A 12895-nucleotide genomic window follows, 5' to 3' on the forward strand; every position below is an offset into this window, starting at 1 on the left:
TACGAAATTATTGCAGGGGTGTATATTCTGCTCCGGGGGGGGGGGGGAGGGGAGGGGGAAAAAAGAAATAAGTGGATCAATGATGGAAGTTGCTTCAAATCACCTGCTCTTGTTCATGGCTAGTTGTCTTTTGTAGCAGGGGAAAAAATTGTTTTTAACCAAAAAATGTTTCAGAATTCTTTGAGTTTCTTCATTAAAAAACGCTTTAGTTTTCTCATTTTTAATTCAATGTTCTTTCCTTTCAGGGAAGAGAAAGGAGAAGCTAGGAGAAGCCGAGCTCGCCGCCGGCGATTTCATCCAGCCTCCGGATATCCATGCTGAAAGCGAATTTTAATTGTAATTTGTGGCGTTATCCTCTTAGAAAATTTTGTTTGTATTATTTAACTCCCCATCCCCCCCCCCCCCCCAAACTAAATTGCTGGGTTAGGTTAGGCTAGGTTAAGTTATACGGCCAGGTAGAGGCCAGGGGCCGTTTTTCTAGGGGGGGGGGGGGGTATTTCCTAAGAGGATAACATCAATTTGTTCTTTCAGAACATTTACGTTAACCTCTCTTTGATTGCAGCGCCCATATATTTTATAATTAAGTACCCATGGTGACAGTGATCGAGCCCCACTGGTCGTGCAGATATATAATTTCCTGCATATAAACATTAATAAACATTATTTACCCCTAAAGCCGACGATTACGTATGCACGTGTACAGTTTTTTAAGCTTCTGGCTATAGCTCTCTAGGAGATCTTAATTGATATGTTTTATTTTTTGTTTTTGTTTTTTGATATTTTTGTTATGTTGTTTTATATTATTTATTATTATTTATTTTATAGCAAATTAACAAATTTTCTGGGTTCAACATTGTTGTTATAATAAAACTCCATGCAACTGCAGAATTCTGCAAAAGTCACGACCAGTGGGGCTCGATTATATATGCGTTCGTCGGCTTTTCAGGGAAGGCAGGAAATTTATATAGGTATTATCCAGGTCAGGACTGGAACAAACAAAATTTTATGTATATTGTATATAGTTATTTTTTTCAAAGTAAAAAAATGTCAGACCAACGCTGGATGACGTATGTATAATTGGATCACAATTTTGATAGGTAAGTTTAATTAATTTTATAGACAATCAAAGAATAAATAAGGGTATTTTCTTATGTTTGTAACTCTAACTCTTTATTTTGTGAGTTCCTTTGACATTTAATTTTGGTTTCAAAAAGTGTCACTCCCCCCCCCCCCTTTTTTACTTTCTCCTTCTTTCGTTATATGTAAACAAGTAATAACCTTATTATTATAACCAGGGGTGTATATTCTGCACAAGATATATTTTTTTTCCCCTGCTACAAATTTTTTTATTTTTTTTCCCCCCTAGATTTTTCTGAAAAAGTAGGGGGGGAAATAGAAAAATATTTAAAGAACTCTATATTTCATTTATTTTATCCCTCCTTCCACACATTTCTTTAGTTTTTTTAACCAAGGAGGGGGGCAAAATGGAAAAAATGTTTTCAGTTTTCTTAATTTTTACATTTTTTTTTCCTCCAACCACTTATTTTTTATTTCCCCCCCCCCCCTGAGCAGGGGATCCCATGCAGAATATACATCCCTGATTATAACATATACTTCTTATTTCAGGAGTTACCTATACACCCCTGTTAGACGTTATTGAAATGGGAGACAATTTGATTGGTACACTCTCTAAAGCTCTACTGAAGCGTATAAGAAGTGGAGATAAGAGGAGAAATGTACAGGTGACTTTTTACAACTAATTATTTCTACATATTTAAGATGAGACCTTACTTTTCATTACTGTACTTAAAGTATAATCTATGCTCGACTTTAATTTCTATTTTTCACTTGCAGTCAGCGCACTATAAACATGCTTGCTCTTACACCAGTATAGTCATATGTACTGTAATCAATTGACACGTGTAGCTTGCCCAAATAACGATCCATAACAACTCCCCTATATTATTTTAAATAAGTAATTCACTAATTATGTAATCTTTTTCCAGTTGCAGCATAAACTGAGGTCCATAAGAAAACTCTTCTGTAATGCAACGAGAAACAGAAAATGGCGCAAGAAACCTCCACAAAGTGAAGACAGTCAGCCATTACTAGAAGAAGAACAGCAGGAGGATTTGATGGATGTGGAATATGAGAACGAAACTGCATCGTCAAAAGGTAACCTACAATATCTGTAATATAAAGTAGAACGATGTCAGTCTGTCTGTTTGTTGTTTGTTTGTCCAAATTCCCACAAACATTGTCTCCCAATTTTTGTTTTTTATTTTCCTTTCAATCTAAATTTCAAACAATTGGTTTGATCAAACGTTAGTTAAGTTTGTCTCAAGATATCCTTGTTCCAGGGGTGTATATTCTACATGGGATCCCTTAACCTAACCCACCTTCACCCACTCTCTACATTTATCTACTTTTTCTGGAATTTTTAATTTTTTAACTTTCTAATTTGACTAGTTTTTCTTTACGGCATTATCCTTATACTAAAGTAACAGGATGTCTGTGTGTCTGTTCAAAAGGATCTTGCTAACCGCTGAACCGATTGGGTTCTCCTTTACAGGGTACCTTCACATAGGTCCCGGGAAGGTTTATAACTATAAAACATCATGTTTAACATCGTATTTATTTAGGTAAAGTTTGTACAGGCTGCAATACCAACTTCACAAAGGAAACCGAAAGTATATGTTATCAATGCTACGCAAACCAAGTTTTGGAGCGATTAAATAACAATCCTGAAGAAACGGACTACATTAATATTGTTGTAGACAATATTAACAACAATAATACCAACGATAATAATGATGCAGACAATGACAGCATTCAAGATGCCGAGGACTGGGAACACGTCGAATTGTTTGATATACCTGAAGATTATTTTGACCCAGATGATGACGATGACCCTGATGACGAACCTGATGGCGATCATGACGGGGATCGCTTCAAACATCTTACAGAACTTGAGAAAGAAATTGTTAATGATTTCAGAAGCGTTTGTGTTCTAGACAACCCCATCTCTCACAACAAAGTTAGAATCATCCTGGCGATTCTGAAACGCTCGTGTATTTTCAAATTTCCGTCATATAATACATTATTCAAACCCAAATACAAAGTTGAAATCAAAGAAAACAAATATAATCCTACAAATGCTCCTGGTTCACTGATTGAGTGCAGGTATGTTTATATACGATTTAGAAAGCGTAGCATTTCTATAATCATTACCAGAATTTCCGTACGTCCATTTTAAACATGTCGATTTTTCTCCTTTTTTAACAACAAACTTTCAAGTGTTCTAATTATCAGTTTGATCATTCTTTGGTATATTGCTTCCTGCGACAACTTGAGAACAATATTATAAGCGAAGCCACTCTATAATTAATTCCTTAAAATTTAAGTATGTGCATAAACCTTATCCTTCTTGAAGCATTTTTTTTTAACAAATTTACTTACATACAATTTTGGTTCGACTTTAATATTTTTAAATTCAGTTCAGATACTTCACAATTGTTAATGTCCGTTTGTCGTACCGTTTCAGTGCTTTGGTTTTTATGGATGTTGTCATCCTTGTTCCATTACTTTTCATCGTAATATTATTTGGAGCCCGATGGTGCAAAATTTCTTTGAATTGTGCAAGTTTTAGTTAAAAATATATTTCTTTTTCCAGATTCCCTACCTATGAGATCCTCCAAGACGCCATCACAGACTTTAAACGGTTGAATGGACAACAGGCCGTTGATGATCATATAACTTTTGACATCTCGGGCGACGGAGTGAAAGCAGCTCAGGGATCTCATATCTCCTATTATACTGTCTGGATTAGGTAAGTAATTAATATATTGTGGATTTGAAAGGGTTGGGTTGGGATAAAGTTCTTTTCATATACAGCATGACCCTCGAAAAGGTATTTTTTAGGATTGGCAGCCTATATTTCAAAGGATATCAAAATATTTGTTTTACATCAATTGACAGCCCAGATTTTTAAAGCCAAAGTTTAGGAAACCATTCAATAAACAAATAAGAAAGAAAACTAAGTTTACAATTGATACTTTTTTCTATTGCATACATATATAAAAATCTGTCTTACTGTATACCAGGACTTAATTAATACCATAAGTAAACCTAGTTTTTACCACTTTTACGGTAAAATTTTACCAGCCTTTACGTTTTATAAATCAGTGACTACAATTTTAAGTCTAAGGTATTAAATGCTATTATTATTAATTCTTCTTTATTATTTCAGGTTATTCTTCAACAAGGATTTCAGTGTTATATTGCCAGTCAGCATATTTGAGAAGACGAGGAAGCGTCCCTACAGTTACAACTTTCTGGATAATGTTACCCGATTCATCAACAAACTAATTCAAGAAGGATTACCTGGACATACCTTTCAATGTAGAACCATCATCCACGATGCCGTTGCCAGAGCCGATGTATTCGGCATTCTTGGCCATGGATCAAAAAATGGATGCCCACACTGTGACCTTCCAGGGATGGCTTTTTCACAGACTTATCTCCGTCAAAAGAACTTGGTATTGTTCGAATCAATGAATGTATTTTACCCCAGTGACAGTCAAAATATGGGTACGCCGAGGTCTGACGAGAAATTCCGCAAGTTAGAGGAAAATAATCAGAACATGAAAACCAGTTTTTCTGACCTTGACCCGAGCTTGGATTTAATACAAGATACCCCCAGTGATCCGATGCACGCGTTGCACCTGGGCTATGTAAAGAAAGTGATGACGTACCTGAAGAAAGGACGTAATAGTTATCCAGAATTGGAAGAAGAAGACTTAGTTCAAATGGAGAGAATTACAGGGATGTACTGCATTTGACTAAAGAAATGACGCGTAAAATAGGTGTTTTCTTCGCGCATTTCTCGGCACTGCGATAAAATTCTGCATTTTTAGATTTATGTCTATTACACATTATTTGTACGCCTTGTTATGCCGCTTAAAAGAGTGTTAGTTTGAAAAGTTTAAAGAACTTAAATTTTGAAAATTTTCTCCTTATCACCCATATTTTACCATGAACTGCAGTAACTCCAATTATAGATGAAATCAACGATCAATTGAAGCTTGTTGGCGATTTTGATCGCGTTCCCCGTACGTCCATCATGCGCCTGACAGAGAAGAAGCTAGCCCTCAATTTGAAAAGTTCTGAATTCAAAGTACTGGGCTTCTACCATATGATATTTTATGCAGAGGTAGGTTTTTACCATATTATAATCTTTTTAGAATTTAAAGCTTATTTCAGTTTCATTATATTGTATAGCAATAACATTCTTTTTAAATTTGCGCACGTGTGCTATATTATATATATATTTCTATTGAGGAGGGTGGACTTCCAATAAGTATATAGGGCGAAGCCCCTAGAGGCTAGGGGCGAAACAGCTAGTTTTACCTTAAATTATTACAATGTTTTTTTTTTCCAGTTGGCAAATCTTAAAGATGAACAACGTCTGATATGCAAGTTTTTATTCCACATATTGCGCAGTCTCGAAGAGCATATAACAACTGAACGTGTGGCTGAGCTCAAGACCATGATAATGGTCCTGAACTCAAAATTGGCGGAGATGTACGGCGAATCGTGCTTGAGTTACAATACTCACATGCTTTACCATATGCCGGAACATGTCCGCCGATTTGGACCATCCATGGCGTTCAGTTGTTATGCTTTCGAAAGTGCCAATCATGTGATATCAACTTACATCCGAGGATATAATTTTGGCCTTAAAGAGGTTTCAAACAGGTAATACTATTTTTTTTTAGTTGAGTTCCTTTGACTTTTAGTTTTGGTTTCAAGAAGTGTCACTTCTCCCCCCCCCCCCACTCTTTACAAATTTTAATGTAATTTTTAAAAATGTAACATAACTTTCTTTCCGTGTATTGCTGATCAAACACTTAAGCTATAACGATTTCACCAGCAACATACCTTTCCGTTTAACAGCCATTAATGACATAAATGACATATTTAGATTGTTGATATTTCACACAGTGAAACCGTACATAAATGAAAAGCTGGCTGTCAGGGGAACAAGGAATGCCAACAAACGAAAGTTCGAGAGTAATCAATTCTATACAGACTGCCAAGACCTCTACTTTGTCCCAGACTGCCGTCGTGATAAAACAGTATGGTTGGTCCACAAAGTGAGGACATTTTTTCCGGCATACACCTTTCCTGAAGATTCCAGAATAATAGGTAGGGGTGTATATTTTGCACATGATTAATTGTTGTATAGAAATATTTCATGAACTATACATTTCATCTAATTCCTTTTTAACCTACCACAATTTATTTGTAATTCTCTTATCATGCCAGGAGGAGAGTGTGGTAAAGGGGGGGTCTAGGAAATATGAATTAAGTTTTATGGTTTTAAACACTGAAAATATACACCCCTGGTATTAGGAGTAGGCAAGACTGACGATCCCGAAGACTATAGCCATCCTCCAACACAACTAGCCTCCAACCTACTGAAGTACAGAGTAGCACATATCTCCGTACACCTGTTGCATCAAGATGTCTCCATCGTAATTCCTATCGGAATTTAATTTTGTACATTGAAAGCAGAGAAAGGGGGGGGGGGGAAATGACACTTTTTAAAACCAAAACTAAAAGTTCCATATTGTACCCCTATAAAACAACTGCCATGCAAAATGACAGATCTGTAACTGTTTCTTTAGTTCAGTTCCTTTGACTTTTAGTTTTGGTTTCAAAAAGTGTCACTTCCCCCCCCCCCCCCCCTTTTGTTATAATATGTATGTAAAATGTTGTAAAATTCAACTGAAGGCCCTTCCCTCTTTATTTGGAATTTATGTGAAATGTACTTTAAAATATTTTTTTCATTAAAATTATTTTTTATAGCTAATTTTAAAAAAGGCATTTCAACTTAATTTAGCAAAACCCTACCTTTTTGGCCATCGATGGGTATGAAGTTAAAGTGTTATAAGTCTAGTCTGTAATTTGAAAGAGTACATGTTTGCAATTTAATTTAATTTTACATAAAATTTTAATTTCTGTCTACACATTTCAGATTTAAAACTATGCAAATTGCCCATGCCAACGACCTGGATAGAACAGCGTAATTTCGACTGGCAATTGACCAAGCTAGATCCCAAAATGACGAGGACTGGAAAGAGTGCTAGTTCTGTAAAGGTAAAAATTATATTTAAGGCCTAATTTACTATTGTACAAATTGCTGCTACCCTTCGCTCTTAAAACTTATAAATTCGCATGTTACCGGATCGAAAGGAAAACCTTATCGGTTCATGCTTAACAGACCACAAAAGATTATTGACCAAGTATAATTATTTATTAATTTTCCACAGTGTGTTTAACATTTGATATTAGTAATTAAAATTCTAGGGGCGTAGCCACTGCTATCTAATATCTTATTATGCATTGTAAATACAACAATTATTTCTTGTTTTAGAACAACAAGCCTACTGGAGGTGGCAAACCTAATGGAAGTGCCAGAGGTGGAAGTGCCAAAGCTGCAAGTGCCAAACCTGGAAGCAACAAATCTACTGGAGGTGGCAAAGGTACAACAGCAAAGGTAGGATTTTAAGTTTTATTGTTATCGGTTTTTGGTTTGTTGGTGTTTTGTTGTTAAACTAAACTTACTAACATGATGTCTGTTTGTGGGTTTGTACCAACAAATCTCGTTAACCGTTGAACAAATTGGGTCCCTCTAACCATATAACTTAACCTAGCCTAACCTAACACAGTCATTTTGTCGGGAGAGGGGGGGGGGGAGGGTAAAGTTTTAAAAAATAGAAGAAAAAAATTAGGATAATGCCGGTGTTGTTTAAAACTATAATCCTCGGTAAGTAATGCTTTACAATAATTATCTATATTATTTTTAGAACACAACTAGAACCACAACATCTCCAATAAGGATTACCCCACCTCCATCTCCACGGCCACGGCCACGGCCCCCCTCCGCGAGTCAACGGACCGCGAGAGTTGTAGTTCCTCCTGCAACATCATCACGACCCCAGTCCCAGTCATCACGACCCCAGGGATCATCTGCCCCTTCTGGTGAGATGGAAGAAAGCGAGGTATTATTTTTATTTCATTTTGTCATCCAGAGGATACAAATTACAATTATTTAGGATATATATCGACTTAGCCTGGAAAAAATAACTTGTAAGATTTGACTAAATTTTTGGTAAACATTGACCAATAAAAATTTACCTTGTAAATTTTTACAAACAAGTTGGTCAAATTTTACCAAGTTGATTTTTTGGTCAAAGTCCAAAAATCTGGACTTAGCCTAAAAATTTACCTTGTCAATTTTTACCAAAAAGTTGGTCAAATTTTACCAAGTTTTTTTGTTTGTCAAAGTCCAAAAATGATGGAAGATGCTTAGGATCACTTGCTCTTGTTTGTGGATAGTCTTCTTTTCTACCACGTAGTTTTTAAAATACCAAGACTTGAAAATATGTGGTTTAATATGTTTAATTTTAAGGATTTGTTCACCGGGGCCGTTATGAACCAAATTCAGAACCAATTTCAGCAGCTACGTACTTTCTTCACCTCACACATGAAAAATCAAATAGAGCCCATTAAAGTGGCTGTGAATTTGCAAATAACGTTATATATATAGGTAGATAACTAACAATTGAAGATAAATCTTTAAAAATATTGCCTACAAAAATGAAAAATATTTAATTAGATGAAAAACAATTTTCAAATTTTCTAAACAGAACGATACCGCGCTTATCATTATTATGAAAACTGAATAATAAATGCATTAAATACGAACAATTGCAGTGCATTTATAGGGAATTGTATTCAAAATAGATAAAGCATTGTGTATTTTTTTAAATGTCATTTAAAAGTAACACAACATGATTATCATTTTAATGATAAAAAAAGCAAAAAAGAAAATTAGCCGAAGTTCGAAAAGTAAAATGTTTTTTACCGGCACGACATTTTATTACCTCTCTTTCTATCTATCTGTCTCTCTAACCATCTCTCTCTCTCTCTCTCTCTCTTCTTCTCTCTCTCTCTCTCTCTCTCTCTCTCTCTCTCTCTCTATCTATCTATCTATCTCTATCTATCTCTCTCTCTCTCTCTCTCTCTCTCTCTCTCTCTCTCTCTCTCTCCTTCTCTCTCTCTACCTAACTCTACCTAGGTTAGTTTTAAATTAAATATTATTTAATGTATAAAAAGATTATCATTCTAATCTTGTAATTTTATATTTAATTTTATTTAATTCACTAGCAACTTTTTTAATAAAAATAAAATAGCCTAAAACCTTCGCTACAGACAAAAAAAGCTTACCACTTTATAAAATAGGATATTGTTAAATCTTTTTATTAAAAACTCGACATTCTTTCTATTCTGTATTCAGGGAGGAAATGGATATTTAGCTGTTTATTACATTAGTTCCCAAAGTTAATGACATTTTATTCATTGAATAAATAACTCTGGGGACTTTTATTTAATTTTTATTGGTTGGTTCATTACTTTGTGTGTCCAAATGTTTAAACCACTAAATATAGTTTTAAAAAAGTGTAATTTTGTGTATATTTTCCTTTTGGATATCCATTAATTTATCGGCCATTGTCTTATGCCTCTAATTCCCTGGTTTTTATGTAGCAAGTGGGTTCGTGGGTGGGGCGTTAAGTGTGTGTGTGTGTTATACTACGATAGTGTGTGTGCGTGTGTGTGGCAAGATAGGTAAGGTATGTGTGTGTGTGTGCGTGTGTGTGTGTGTGTGTGTGTGTGTGTGTGTGTGACAAATTACAATAACTTTTCATTGGAACAAAAAAAATAATGTTTGTTTTTATGGAAAAACTTTAATAAAATGATTGAATTTTTTGCTGAAGTATATAGCAAATATAATACATTTTTACTTTTTAAACAATTTAATTCTTAAATATCATTCTTTCTATAGATTTAAACACTTTTTCTATTGTCTTTATACCAGCTCAAGCATACCGAAATTCGGTTCATAATTTTTTAAAATAAACCAAACTTTTTCATTACATTTTAAAGAAAGTTTGAAGACAAATATTATTAGAGATGTATTATAAAAATATTTCCTAAGTATTGTTTTTTTTGTTTTTATCTGTGAGCGAAAAAATAGCTTATTATTTCATAATTTAATTCTTGCACAGATTTTAACATTATTTTCATGTGGAAATACTCTTTGCATTTTAAACTGATTTTTTTCTAACTTAGTTGAACTTTTAAGGCATTATACTTTGAAAATTACTTTAAAAATACGAAAAGGTAAACGAAAATGCATTTTGAAAAATTAAATTCGCGATCACTTTAATGCGTCCATCAGAAACTTGGCAAACAAATCGTCCACAAACCATGAATTACTGAAGAATGAAATCAAAGACCTGCAAGACAGTGTATCAAGAGATATGGCTGAAAATACTGTAACGCTGACAACAGAAATGAAGAAAACCGGAAAAATAGTGGAAATTTTGGTGACTGATCTAAGAAGACTGACCAATGTGGATGAGCAACTTGAGGAGGAGGCGAATAAAGGGCCTAGTGAGAATCAGGATGTTGTCGTGGACCGTATTTTCTCACCAGAATTTTACAAAGAAAGAATACAGAACCATGACCCCTTGAAAAAAGATGGTTTTATGCGAAGAGAAGAAATTGTCTTTTTCATCCAAAATTTCGATGACTCACTGAAAGTGGATAAAGGCTGGCAAACCTTACTGAAAGTATGCAGAGACACCATCACCTTCCTATATGTCGTGTTTGAGCAGTTCACCTTTGACGCCCGCATCACCGCTGCCTTTTGGACTGCTCCGGAACTTATTGATGACGAAACTGGTAAGTAAATATTATTTTGTAAATTTGACATGATGAGAAAACGTTTAAAACAGGGAGAAGGGAGGTGGGGGCAAGGGAAATAAACCGAATAAAAGGGGCATTCCTATTCTTGCTAGCAGGTGACCATGTACAATAATCTTTTTATATATATATTTTATTTGTGAAAATAAATCTTGTGCAGAATATACACCCCTGGTACAATAATAAACATGTACCTATGCATAGTTAATTCAAAATTTCATTATTATTTCAGTGGAACGTTTCTTGGATCATTGTAAGTTAGTGCTTAACGAGACGTACCTACATGAAGCTATCCCACCAAATTTGTGGAGAACAGGAACCTATGTGTCTTCAAGCGACCTTTTTCTAGTGAGGAACCACGTACAAGCTTGTAGGTAATTCAATTATTTATCGCATCTATTCCGCGTCTATTAAATGTGAAAGTGGTAGTTTCACAAAATGCATTTCAATGTTCTTTAGTTAAAAAAGTAGTTTCACGAAATGTTAACTGCATATTGTATTCTTGTTAAATTGTTAAACTACATTTCTATGGCATATGTTTCAAAGAATTTCAATTTTGTACCATGTATTTTTTTATGTGGCAAGACTTTTAGTTCATCTTTTCTTGATATATGTTATATGTTATATATTGAGACTGTTTTGATATAAACCCTTTTTTTATCTAGGTTCAAGCGCAATTTCGAACACACTTTTACCAAGGACGCGAATGGTTTTTGTGAAAATATGAAGAGAGCCGAAGATTATATGATTCCTAATGATGATCCTGTCTGCTGGAGGTTATTTCGAGCGCTGGTAACGCGAAAACAAGAACGCGCATTGTCAACCCCCCTCTACAAGTTCGAACAGGTTTTTGAACTCAAGCCAAGCAAGGAGACAAGCAATAAGAAAGGCAAGAAAGACAAGAAAGACAAGAAAGACAAGAAGGAAAAGCCACAGAAACGATCAGCCTTAGAGATGTGTGAATTGTATCTGGCCCCTGCAGAGATACAAAGAATTAAGCGGCGTATTAAACCGAAGACAATCACAACTTCAACACCAGGTGTTACAGCCGAAGACAAGAAATTTTACTACATGTTAGGTGGCCACTCAATGGGTTGCTTACCCCACGAAGTTCAAGGAAAGAACCAGATTTACTTGAAAAGAAACAATGACAAGTCGAGTACTGCATTTCAGATCAAAAATTATGCAGACATTGGGAATGCAAAGAACCCCAAGCAATTTTTCAAGACAGTCCATAGTGATAAGAAGGTTATAGCAAGAGCTGTAATGTATTATACGTACGCCACAATAAATTTGAAACCAGAAATGAGTGAAGAACAGACAAAGATTCACAATGCCAGTGAGAAAGCAACAGTAATTTCCAGAAATAGAAAGATCGGAAGAATGAACACCACTGCTGATGAATCCACTGCTGATGATTCCACTGCTGATGATTCCACTGCTGATGATTCCACTGCTGATGAATCCACTGATGGTGAAGACAATGATGGTGAAGGCAATCATGGTGGAGGCAATGCTGTTGAAGACAATGATGCTGAAGGCAATGCTGTTGAAGAAAATGGTATGGAAAACATTGCTGATGAAGAAAGCAACAATGGTGAGCTTGTAATTGATGACAGAGGCGACGACGTTGAAATGAATTCAAATGATGATCAGATTGGGAATGAGTTTCGCATACCACCCGCAGAGAATCCAGCAGTAACTCCAGAACCAGTAAAGCAACCAGTAAAGCCACGTAGGTTATATGATGATCCAATTGTCAACAGCCAGTCCAATAATAAACCCAAAGTAAATGTATTTGAAAACATCACAAGCTCCAAAAGGAAGAAGCATGGAAAAGGAAAGGGCTCGAAAAAGTCGAAGAAGATAATTATTTGTGAAACAGACGATGAGGCCCAAAATGTGGGAAATCTTGATGATACAGTGCCAATGCAAGATGATGAACCACCACCAAACTTTCCACCACTGCTAAGACAGAAAGAATTTTATGGACGAAATAATTCAATCACAGGTACATATTTGTTGAACATTAATTATTATTTATAAGTTTTATCTTTCCTCG

General features: G+C 35.2%; 2 protein-coding genes across 3 annotated transcripts in view; one reads left to right on the plus strand and one right to left on the minus strand.

Moving 5' to 3' along the window:
• LOC145315159 (protein XRP2-like) overlaps positions 1-12895 on the minus strand; it is a 49104-nt gene that overhangs the window by 10138 nt on the left and 26071 nt on the right. The window lies entirely within an intron of this gene.
• Positions 1802-6723, plus strand: LOC145313673 (uncharacterized). Of its 2 annotated transcripts, XM_080153198.1 has the most exons (3): positions 1802-2175; positions 2643-5212; positions 5441-6723. In XM_080153198.1, the coding sequence occupies exons 2-3, from the start codon at positions 5123-5125 to the stop codon at positions 5759-5761; spliced, it is 411 nt and encodes a 136-aa protein (XP_080009324.1). In that variant the 5' UTR covers positions 1802-2175; positions 2643-5122; the 3' UTR covers positions 5762-6723. The 2 variants fall into 2 exon arrangements, with proteins under 2 accessions (XP_080009324.1, XP_080009323.1); XM_080153197.1 differs by lacking the exon at positions 5441-6723 and having other exon boundaries at positions 2643-4633.

This window comes from Acartia tonsa, chromosome 3, assembly GCF_053477335.1.
Source record: "Acartia tonsa isolate MP-2025a chromosome 3, ASM5347733v1, whole genome shotgun sequence".
Taxonomy (NCBI): domain Eukaryota; kingdom Metazoa; phylum Arthropoda; class Copepoda; order Calanoida; family Acartiidae; genus Acartia; species Acartia tonsa.

Bases quoted from the DNA above. Each gene is read 5' to 3' on its own strand.
- LOC145313673 (XM_080153197.1), top strand. From the start codon at position 2,136: ATGGATGTGGAATATGAGAACGAAACTGCATCGTCAAAAG. The intron at 2,176-2,642 runs GTAACCTACAAT...GTATTTATTTAG, and splicing joins CGAAACTGCATCGTCAAAAG to GTAAAGTTTGTACAGGCTGC.